The following is a 12,163-nucleotide window of genomic DNA, read 5'->3' as shown; positions in this document are numbered from 1 at the left end:
GAAGTTTATAAAATGTACTGATATATAAAATAAACTGATTTAGAAGCTTCTCATTTAGTTTAGGATTCTCTGGCTACTCTAGAATCCTGGCAACTTAGGAAGAAAATTTGACTCTCTTCATTATTCTTTCATATTTTGCTAGTGAGAAAAATTAATTTTAATGCTATATCATTTGATTTTTGATATTAACCTGTAACGCTGCTTCTTCAGTCTAAGCTCAAGAGATTTCTCTGATAGTCTTCGAAATGTCCTTGCATATTATCTCAGTAATCAAGACAAAGATGCAGGGTCTTGGATCATTTCAAATACAGCTGCTGTTTCTCTGACAGCTCATTATTCAGCTCTTCCCTGAAAAGACAGCTCTAATTGGTGGACACTTAATGAGAAAGTGAGTTTAAGAGCTCTTTGCTCCTCTTGAATTACCAGCATCATTAAGAGGAGAGGTCAACTGAAAAATCATCCTGGTCATGAAATTTTAGTAGCTCTTGGGGATCTAGGTGAAAAGATTGAACTTCAAGCTTCACCTTCTTAAGCCACACCTCAATAGCAGAGGGTGTCAAGAGCAGAAGCTCATCCCCACTGCAGAAATTTTGCTTTAGTTTAGATTCTTTTTATAGAGAAAACAGAACTTAGGTCCCTATTTAGAAGATGATTTAGGGGAGAAAATTACATAGTGTAGTTGCTGGAGACTTTCTTGAGCTTATAGAAATTCCTTTTTAGTGCCCCGTACTGTATTCATGATCTAAGGCTAGCAATGTTCAGCAAAAGGAGATTTTTCAGAATCCTATTAGGGAAAATAAGAGGGCAAAATGAGGGACAGAGATGCTGCTTGAGGCAAATGTAAAAATGATGTCTGACAACAGAGTGAAGACAGATCTGGTGCATTCTTATTTCATTTCCATTATTTCTACTAAGGAGAAGGCCTTTACAATTGAAATGATAGATTAAAAATGACTAATGGAGTTGACATCAAAGATAAATGAAGAGAATGTAAGAGAGCATTTAGCTGTTCTTTTTTTTTTATTTAGAATATTTCATGATTCAGGATTCCCGCCTCCCCCTGCCCCCCCCCCCGCTTCCTTCCCCACTCCCAGAGCTAACAAGCAATTCCACTGGGTTATATATGTATCATTGTTCAAAAACTATTGCCATGGTATTCATATTTCCAGTAGAGTGATATTTGTTATATCCATAATCTGGGAAATGATGGATGCCACCTTGAATGACAGGTGCTGTGAGCCAGGGCAAACTGGTTGGTTGGCCCCACAAAAGGGTTGGTTGGCCCCACAGTATAAATACCCCTGACAGCCACTTTGAAGGGGTCTCTTTAGGGCTCTGGAGGTCTCTGGACAGGAATCTCTGGACTGGGAAATCTCTGAGTGGGTGGTAAAGGGAGGCAGAGAGGTCTATGAAGAAGAGGGTAGGAAGAATCTCAAGCTATTTCCTGAAAGACTGTGAGAGCTAGTGCATCATCCAACACTGGTAGTGAGAAAGCTGAGAGAATAAGATCACCAACACAGCTGCATCAATAGCATTCCCTATTCTCTGGCTTGGCTATGGCCAGGCTGGGCCAGAGGTAGTGGGGAGAGTAAATCTCCAGCTTTCACCTGATTAATGGCCTCCAGTCCTGATTGTCAACTAGTTTATAGATAATAGATTGATAGGGCCTCCAATACCCAATCCTTGTCCTGTTTATTCTTTCCCTGATTATAGATAAAGAGAGTTCAACAAGTACCTTCCTGAGTGGTCCTTATATTACAACCCTTGGGGAGGGAGTCAAACACAGTCAGATACCAAATGTCATCCAAGGCAAATCAACAGCCCAATAATAATCTATCCAACCCCAGGTTGGACCTGGAAAGGTTACCATCTATCTAACCTCTCGAGGGTCCTTCTTGGGCAACTGTTAGAGAGAAAGGGGTACATCAAAATCATTGTACATCTATATCTCCCTAGGACCCCTTTTTGTTTATAACATCTTGTAACATCAAAACCATAATCAGATCCCTATTGAATCATGTGAACAATCATATGTTTTTCTTCTGCATTTCTATTCTCACAGTTCTTTCTCTGGATGTGGATAGGGTTCTTTCTCATAAGTTCCTCAGGATTGTCCTAGGTCATTGTATTGCTGCTAGTAGAGAAATCCATTGCATTCGATTGTACCACAGCATGTCAGTCTCTGTGTACAATGTTCTCCTGGTTCTGCTACTTTTGCTCTGCATCAATTCCTGGAAGTCTTTCCATTTCACATGGAATTCCTCCAGTTCATTATTCCTTTCAGCAAAATATTATTCCATCACCATCAGATATCACAATTTGTTCAGCCATTCCCCAATTGAAGGACACCCCCTCATTTTCCAATTTTTTTGCCATCACAAAAAGCATGGCTATAAATATTTTTGTACAAATATTTTCCCTTATTTTCTCTTTAGGTACAATCACAGCAGTGGTATGACTGGGTCAAAGGGTAGCTATTCTTTTAAATAGTGCCAAATTGCCCTCTGGAATGGTTGGACCAATTCACAACTCCACCAGCAGTGTATTGGTGTCCAGGTTTTGCCACATCCCTTCCAACATTTATCATGTTCTTTTGCTGCCATATTGGCCTGTCTGCTAGGTATAAGGTAGTACTTCAGAGTTGTTTTAATTTGAATTTCTCTAATCAGGAGGGATTTAGAACACTTTTTCATGTGCTTATTGATAGTTTTGATGTCATCATGTGAAAACTGCCTATTCGTGTCCCTTGATCATTTGTTGATTGGGGAATGACTTGATTTTTTTTTTTTTTTTTGTAAATTTGATTTAGTTCCTTATATATTTGGGAAATTAGACCTTTGTCAGAGTTTGGTTATAAAAATGTTCTTCTAGTTTGTTACTTTCTTTCTCATTTTGGTGGCATTGGTTTTGTTTGTAAACCTTTTTAATTTGATGTAATCAAAATCATTGATTTTACATTTTGCCATGTTCTCTATCTCTTGCTTGGTCTTAAATTCCTTCCCTTTCCCCATAAATCTGACAGGTATACTATTCTGTGTTCACTTAATTTATTTGCCATTTCACCCTTTATATTTGTCATTTACCCATTTTGAATGTATCTTGATATAGGGTGTAAGATGTTGATCTAAACCTAATTTTTCCCATACTGTTTTCTGATTTTCCCAGCAGTTTTTGTCAAATAGTGAGCTCTTGTCCTGAAAGCTGGGATCTTTGGGTTTACCAAACCCTAGCTTGCTGAGGTAATTATTTCACTGATCCACCCTTCTGTCTCTTGGCCAGTACAACACTCTTTTGATGATCAGTGCTTTATAGTACAGTTTAAGATCTGGTACTGCAGGGTCCCCATCCTTCACATTTTTTTTCAATATTTCCCTTGATGTTCTTGCTCTCTTGTTCTTCCAGATGAAATTTGTTATATTTTTTCTAATTCTATGAATTTTTTTGGTAGTTTGACAGATATGACACTGAATAAGTAGATTAATTTGGGTAGGATTGTCATTTTTATTATGTTAGTTCATCCTACCCATGTGCAATTAATGTTTTTCCAGTTACTTAGATCTAGTTTTAATTATATGAAAAGTGTTTTGTAATTGTGTTCATATAATTCCTGTGTTTCTCTTGGTAGATAAATTCCTAAATATTTTATGTTATCTAGAGTGATTTTAAATGGATTCTCTCTAACTCTTGCTGCTGAATTTTGTTGTAAATATATAGAAATGCTGATGATTTATGTGGATTTATTTTATACCCTGAAACTTTGCTAAAGTTGTTATTTACACTAGCCTTTTAGTTGATTTTCTAGGATTCTTTAAGTATACCATCATATCATCTGCAAAGAGTGATAGCTTAGTTTCCTCATAGCCTACTTTAATCCCTTAAATTTCTTTTTTCTTCTCTAATTGCTACTGCTAGTGTTTCTAGTACAATATTAAATAATAGAGGTGATAATGGGTATCCTTGCCTCATTCCCGATCTTATTGGGAAGGCTTCTAACTTGTCCCCATTGCAGATGATACTTGCTGATGGTTTTAAACATATACTGTTTATTATTATGAAGAATGGCCCTTCTATTCCTATACTTTCTAATGTTTTCAGTAGGAACAGGTGTTGTGTTTTGTCAAAGACTTTTTCTGCATCTATTGACATAATCATATGATCTTTGTTGGTTTGATTATTGATATGGTCAATTATGTGGATGGTTTTTCCTAATATTAAACCATTCTTGAATTCCTGGTATAAATCCCACCTGGTCATAGTGGATAATCCTTGTGATAATTTGTAGTCTTTTTTACTAGTATTTTATTTAAAATTTTTGCATCTATGTTTATTAAGGAGATTGGTCTATAGTTTTCTTTCTCTGTTTTTGGTCTGCCTGGCTTGGGAAACAATACCATATTTGTATCATAAAAAGAATTTGGTAAGACTCCTTCTTTGCTTATTTTTTAAAATAATTTGTATAGTACTGGGATTAATTCTTCTTTAAATCTTTGATAGAATTCACTTGTGAATCCACCTGGTCCTGGGGAAGATCCTTGATGACTTGTTCAATTACTTTTTCTGAGATGGGATTATTTAAGTATTCTATTTCCTCCTGAGAAAGAGAGAGAGAAAGCGCAAGGAATGATTAACACAGGAGACATGGGCCAAGATACAACAGAGAAGAGATTTGAAACAGAAGATCAGCCAGTGCCAAGATCAACAGGAGAAAGAAGAACTTCGAACACAGTACTGGGAAATTAACCGTCAAGTCAAGAAGAACGCAAGATATGACAAGAAACGGTTCATTCACGATATAACCGAAGAAGCAGAAACAGCAGCTGGGCAGGGGAACATGAAGAGGCTATACGAAATAACAAGAACTCTATCGGGAAAGAACTACAACCCTAGCAAGCCAGTGAAGGACAAGTCTGGCAAGACAATAACAAGCGATGCAGGGCAGAGAGCCCTATGGGCAGAGCATTTCGAAGAAATCCTGAACCAACCGCCTCCACCAACTGTTCTGGACATACCACCAGCCACCGAACTGCTTCAGGTGAACACGGGCCCACCTACCAAAGTTGAGATCATCAAAGCCATCAAGACCATGAAAAATGGTAAGGCTGCAGGTCCAGATGGCATACCCCCGAGGCACTCAAGGCAGACCCAGAGATGTCAGCGGAGATGCTACAGCCCCTCCTGCAGAAGATCTGGGAACAGGAACAAGTCCCGACAGACTGGAAACTAGGCTACCTGGTGAAGCTACCCAAGAAAGGTGACCTATCCCAATGCAGCAACTGGCGAGGAATCATGCTTCTATCTGCTCCCAGCAAAATCCTGACCAGAGTAATCTTAGAAAAACTGAAGGAGGCCTTGGACAAGAAGCTGAGAATAGAACAAGCAGGGTTTCGTCAGCACAGATCATGCACCGACCACATCGTCACCCTAAGAATCATCGAACAGTCCATTGAATGGCAATCCCCCCTCTACATGACTTTCGTGGATTTCGAGAAGGCATTTGACAGCGTAGACAGGAACATCATCTGGAGATTGATGCAGCATTACGGGATTCCCCCGAAGCTCATCAACATCATCCAGCGGTTATACGAAGACTTTACCTGCCAGGTCATCCACATTGGGAAACTGATGGCTCCCTTCACAGTGAAGACCGAAGTGAAGCAAGGCTGCATGCTTTCACCCCTTATCTTCTTGATGGTCATAGATTGGATCATGAGAAGAATTACCAAGGACAACAATACGGGCATTCAATGGACTCATACCAAACAGCTTAAGGACCTTGACTTAGCGGATGACATCTGTCTCCTTTCTCACAAGCAGCAGGATGTGCAAGCCAAACTTGCACGACTCTCTGAAGAAGCGGAGAAGACAGGTCTGAAGATCAACAAGAAGAAGACCGAGGTGATCACAGTCAACAGCAGACAGGACCTACCAATCCAACTACAGGGAGAAAACATCAAGGAGACGGACCACTTCACCTATTTGGGTAGCATAGTCAGTAAGGACAGCGGAGCAGATGAGGACATCAGAAACCGAATCAACAAAGCCAGACAGACATTTAACACCCTGTGGTCTGTCTGGATCTCCAAAGCACTGTCCCTCGTCACTAAGCTCCGAATCTTCAATACCAACGTAAAGGCCGTCCTCCTATATGGATCAGAAAGCTGGAGAGTGACGAGCGCTAACACCAACAAACTCCAGGTCTTTGTTAATAGATGTCTACGCTACATCTTGAACATCAGATGGCCTGAAAAGATCTCCAATGCTAGTCTCTGGGAAAGAACAATCCAGTATCCCATTAGTCAGGACATAAAGAAACGTAAGTGGGGATGGATAGGACATACGCTATGAAAACCGGAAGACAACGTAGCCAGACAAGCATTGTGCTGGAACCCTTCAGGGAGGAGGAAAGTCGGAAGACCAAAACAGACCTGGCGAAGATCTGCTGAAAATGAAACAAAAACAGTCGGAATGACATGGGCCCAGCTGGGGGAAGTTGCCCAGAACAGAGTCCACTGGCGTGAGATGGTTGCCACCCTATGCTCCTAAGGAGTCAACAGGAATAATATATATATTTCCTCTTTTGTTAATCTAGGCAATTGATATTTTTTTGTAAATATTCATTCATTTAACCTAGATTATCATATTTATTGCCATATAATTGGGCAACAGAGTTCTTAGTAATTATCTTAATTTCCTCTTCATTAGAGTTGAGATCACCCTTTTCATCTTTGATACTGTTAATTTGATTTTCTTCTTTCTTTTTTATTAGATTAACCAGTACTTTATTTTATCTGTTTTTTCAAAGTACCAGTTCCAGCTTAGTTCAATAGTTCTTTAAATTTCAATTTTATTAATTTCTCCTTTACTTTTTAGGATTTCCAATTTAGTTTTCATCTGGGGATTTTTAATTTATTCTTTTTCTAATTTTTTAAGTTGTAAGCCCAATTCATTGATCTCCTCCCTCTGGATTTTGTTGCTATAGGCAGTCAGAGATATAAATTTTCCCCTGAATACTGCTTTGGCTGTATCCCATAGGTTTAGATCTGATGTCTCCTCATAGTCATTCTTTTTAATGAAGTCCATAATTGTTTCTATGATTTCTTTTTTGATCCACCAGTTTTGAAGAATTAGATTATTTAGTTTATAATTAATTTTAAGTTTGCCTTTCCATGTATAATGGAAAAAAGTATAATTTTTATCACATTATGTTCTGAAAAATTGTATTTGTTATTTCTGCTTTTCTGCATTTGTCTGCAATATTTCTATGCCATAGTACATGGTCAGTCTTTGTATATGTACCATGACATCTAGTTGGACTTGAGAAAATCAACTTATTTATCCCAGATAAACAACTTCCTTTGATAATTAAAGAACAGGAACATGTCATTGTTAAGTCATTGTTGATGATATTTGAAAGGTCATGAAAAATAGGAGCGGTATCACAGGAATATGTATGGTTTAATGTCCCAATTAAAAGGGGAAGAGAGAAAGCACAGGCAGACTGATAGACAGACAGAGAGGCACTGAGAAACAGACAGACAGACAGACACAGAGACAGAGAGAGAGACAGAAAGACAGAGAGAGAGAGAGAGAGAGAGAGAGAGAGAGAGAGAGAGAGAGAGAGAGAGAGAAAGAGGCCAATTCTGGAGGTAAACTTTGATGAGATGGTTAACCAACTTCTATAACAAAGGAAGGTATAATAAAAAGCAACAACCTCATTTTTCTTCCTTTTTGATCATTAAACTGATGCTATTGAGCTATAGAGCTTTTGCAAAAAATACTGTTAAATGATATTACAAAATATTTTTTTGGAAAAGATAGATAGATGTATACTAGTTCCTAACATCATTAGGTATATTTGAAACTCAATGAACAGACATATTCAAAGATTAGATAGTTATTTATGTTCACTGGTAGGAGATCCATTGGTGTGCCTTAGGAATGGGCATTTGCCCTGTGCTACTTAACATTTTTATTAATGATTCAAATAAACATATACATGGCATGCATATTAAACTGACAAGTGAAACAAAAGCAGGGAAGGACAGTTGACCCATTGAATGCCATTGAGGCTCTAAACAGATCTTGATATTAAAACATTGGGCTGAATCCAAATAGATGAAATTCAGGAAAGATGATGAAAAAATTTACACTTAGGTTAAGAAAATTGACTTTAGGGGCAGCTGGGTAGCTCAGTGGAGTGAGAGTCAGGCCTAGAGACAGGAGGTCCTAGGTTCAAACCCGGCCTCAGCCACTTCCCAGCTGTGTGACCCTGGGCAAGTCACTTGACCCCCATTGCCCACCCTTACCAATCATCCACCTATGAGACAATACACCGAAGTACAAGGGTTTAAAAAAAAAAAAGAAAATTGACTTTACAAATGTAGGATAGGGTAGATACTTAGTATAGTGTCTGGCACATAGGGGGCACTTAATACTTATTGATTGATTAGACTTGATTAGATAGAAGTTTGATAAAAAATCAAGGAGTCGAGGTGGACTATATGTTCATTATGATTTAATTATGTCACACCATAAAATCTAATGTAATTTTGGGGCTCATTAAGACAAATATAGCTTCCAGGAAGAAAGTGATGGTAATACCTATGTATTGCCCTCCTCAGACCAAGTATGAAGTATTATGTTTAGATTTGAGTGTCTCAGTTGGAAAAGAATATTGATTATAGGTCAGAGTGTCCAGAGAAGGGCCAGCAGGATAATGAAGGTCCTTGGGATAGGTTGAAGGAACTCACAAGAGTATTTAGCCTTGAGAAAACTCAGAGAGAACAGGTTGAGTTCTAGAGAAGTACAAATAGTGATATGTTCATGGGTCTAGGGGCTCAAGAGAAGTGTAGAGTCGAATTGGTTTATCAAGGAATTGAGATGGAAAAGTTCTGGAAAAGTTTCATTTTTTTCCAAATCTTTTTCCTAATACCTTCCCTGTTCATAACTGTTGACTCTCTGTTATTTCTTCACTATGATGAAGTTACTCTTTTATTCTCTCTGTGCTTTATCTTCACATGAATTTTATCATTCTGAATTTTATGGTTATGTTAGTTTATGTCTGTCCATAGTTGGAGTACAGGGTGGTTAATGGGAAAGTCAATGACTCTTTAACCAGGATTTCATTAGCTGGAAAATTTCTTTTATTGTCCGGGTGGTAGAGACCATGTTGAGGGCTTGAAGAACTGTTTTGAATTTTATTGATAATTTGCACATTTGTGTAGACCTTAAATATTCAGAACTTTAAAATGAGCTTTCAGCTTTCTTTTCTTATCTTTGGACTAAAGTGAATCACAGACAAGATGTAGGTACCCAAGACAAAGACATTATTCCTATTGTGAGAGAAATCAGGGGATGAGTAAGAATGAAGGGCAGAGGCAGAGTGGCCTGAGAGGATTTGGCTACTTTTATTTTTAGAAGGAGTAAGTTGGTGTGGCAAATTCACTCTTTGCCCCACTTTTTCCCCTCATAGTTCTACCTTTTGGCATTAAAGAAACAAACTTAAATAATAGAAATCATTTTTAAAAATGTGAAATACCAAATGTTCATTCAAGATTGAGCAACATTATTGAGTGGGCTTTTTCCATTAGATTTTTAAAAATGCTTTCTAGTGGAGACCTTGTTCCTTCTCTAAGCATTTAATGTTCTGCCTGTACTCTGTGGGCACTCAGAATACTCAGTTATTGACTGAGTTTGTTATATTCAATTATGTTTTGCTCCTGTCCATAGCCTAGGATTGGAAAGTTAAGAACAGGATCAAGTTGTCTTTGGGAACAGAAGGAAGGGGAGTGGCTCTAACAGGACAAGCTTTTTTAGATGACATGCACAAAATTCAATTGAATTATGATCAATGTTAACACTTTAGTAAATAAATTTAGTTATACTTTGAATGACCTTTTTTTTTTTTAATTGCAGTTCAAGTTGAACATGAACAAAGACCCAATATCAATTGCTACTGGACTTCAAGTGACAGCTACTGTGACATTTACGCCTACAAAAGCAGAAAATATTTTTGAAAAAATGTATATTATGGTAGCAAAAAGAAAAATAGAAATTCCACTGATTGGGTATGTCATCTGCATATTTTTTTTAAAACCCTTAGCTTCTGTCTATTGGCTTCTACGTGGAAGAGTGGTAAGGGTGAGCAATGGGGGTCAAGTGACTTGCCCAGGGTCACACAGCTTGGAAGTGTCTGAGACCAGATTTGAACCTAGGACCTCCCGTCTCTAGGCCTGACTCTCAATCCACTGAGCTACCCAGCTGCCCCTCATCTGCATATTTTAATGTTGATATTGTCATCATTCTCCCTAAAAAATAGAGTCTACGTAATATTCTTTCCTTTTTTTAGATTTTAAAACTTATTTGAAATGTAATATCACTATAAATGAACTGAAGGGAAACACATTTAGAATATTTTGATGATCTTTATGATCGATGTTTTAGAATTTTTTGACTTTTTAAAAAATATTTTCTTCTCTTGTTACTATATTTAGACAAGTTTAAATCAGAAAGATATTCTGTTATCTTTCTCAGTGGAGCACTCTTTAAAAATAATATTTTATGTAGAGTATATCTTTGAAGTCCAGCTAATATTTTATTTAATTTGAAAAGCAGTATAATTGATTCACTTAACTGTTTGGTAAATAATGGAAAAGGTATATCAAATTTCAGAACAGTGAAAATGTTGCTATTCTGTGGCTACATGAAGTGCATGGATACCTAACTATAGTGGACAACTACTGCTTTGAAATTATTGCTTGATATCAAGTATTATATATTTGCCTAGGCAGAATTATGCTTTCATTTTAAAGAAGATAATTTTCTCTTCAATCTTAAATTTACTGTTGATGCTAGGATGCCATGCTTTTTGGAGGAATCTTCCCTTTTTCTTCCCTGAAAATAATTTTTCAGTGCTTCATCTTGGCACAGACTTTTGGTTCTTGAAGATCATGCCAACAAATTTGAAGCTCTGGCAAGTTATAGTGACCAGCCTTTGGGTTAACCATTAGGTGATTAATTCTTTGTTGTGGTTGTTCCAACTCAGGGAACAAAATAAAATGGAAATTGCCTTTGGTTTTCTATGCTGCAGTAAGATTGATAGAGTGGGAAAAGTGACTGGAGGCTCTAAAAATCAAACAGTTTTTAGACCATCTATATACATTAATTTAAATGTTGGCATTTTAAAGATGAGATTCTTAGAATTGATCAACAAAGTGATATATTTCTGGAGGAACTGGATTTTATTTTATTTAAGATCCAAGACATAAAAGGAAATTGCAGATAAATGAAAGGATGGCTCTTGGTTTTCCTTAGGCAGAAAATAAAGGAATTGACTGAATTGATTTTATCTTTGTGGTGCAGCTATAAGAATGCTGAATCACATTCCTCTAGTCCTAATTATAATTCTGTCACTTACTCTCTGTGTGACCTGGGGCAAGTCACTTAGGGGGCCATGAGCTGGAGTTTCCTATGAAACAAAGGGATTGGAATAAATGATCTTTGAGGTAATTTATAGCTCTAGTTCCTTGATCCTATTACCTTATGCAATAAGACAAGAAGAAAGGTCACCTCATTGGACACTTGGCTATCTAATTATTTAGGCCAAAAAGGCCCCTAAAGATAATTTCAGTTCATTTGCTGCAGTCTATTGTAGAGGATAATTAAGTGGGGATATGCTACAAAGAACATGAAAAACTTCTTTAAATTAAGTCAGCATAAAACACTGATTCTTGGTAGACTCAGTGTCCAGGTAGACACAGGGGAAATGATGGTTTAAGACTAAGAAGTGAAAGATGCCAAAGACTTTTATACCGTCACTTGGAAGTCAATGCTTTTAAAAAGAAGAGTTGGAATGCATGGTAAGCACTGACCAAAATCTCCCCAAAAGTTGACTATATTTTAGTAGGCCAGAAGTAACTGTAGGTGGGAATAGTATTTGAATCAGCTGTTGGCATGCAATCGAACCATTGAAAGAACAAAGGGCAAAATCAACATAAAGTTGGAAAAAAGGATAAAGGTGTGTGTGTGTGTGTGTGTGTGTGTGTGTGTGTGTGTGTGTGTGTGTGTATGTACACACACAAAAGAAATAAAAAATTAATGTTTATGGTTTGGAGGTGCAAGATTTGCAAGATGGAATGTTAGGTATGAAGACCATCATAAGGTC

General features: G+C 37.4%; 1 protein-coding gene across 1 annotated transcript in view; it reads left to right on the top strand.

Moving 5' to 3' along the window:
- The window catches only part of CFAP47 (cilia and flagella associated protein 47), an 859,036-nt gene that overhangs the window by 24,350 nt on the left and 822,523 nt on the right, over positions 1-12,163 (top strand). Inside the window, exon 2 of the mRNA XM_044669214.1 lies at positions 9,916-10,067. Within this exon, the coding sequence (XP_044525149.1) occupies positions 9,916-10,067 (152 nt within the window). The remainder of the gene's footprint in view (positions 1-9,915; positions 10,068-12,163) is intronic.

Source organism: Gracilinanus agilis, chromosome 3 (assembly GCF_016433145.1).
Source record: "Gracilinanus agilis isolate LMUSP501 chromosome 3, AgileGrace, whole genome shotgun sequence".
Lineage (NCBI taxonomy): Eukaryota > Metazoa > Chordata > Mammalia > Didelphimorphia > Didelphidae > Gracilinanus > Gracilinanus agilis.
The sequence above is the reverse complement of the archived record's forward strand: the minus strand, read 5'-3'. Positions and strand labels throughout refer to the sequence as shown.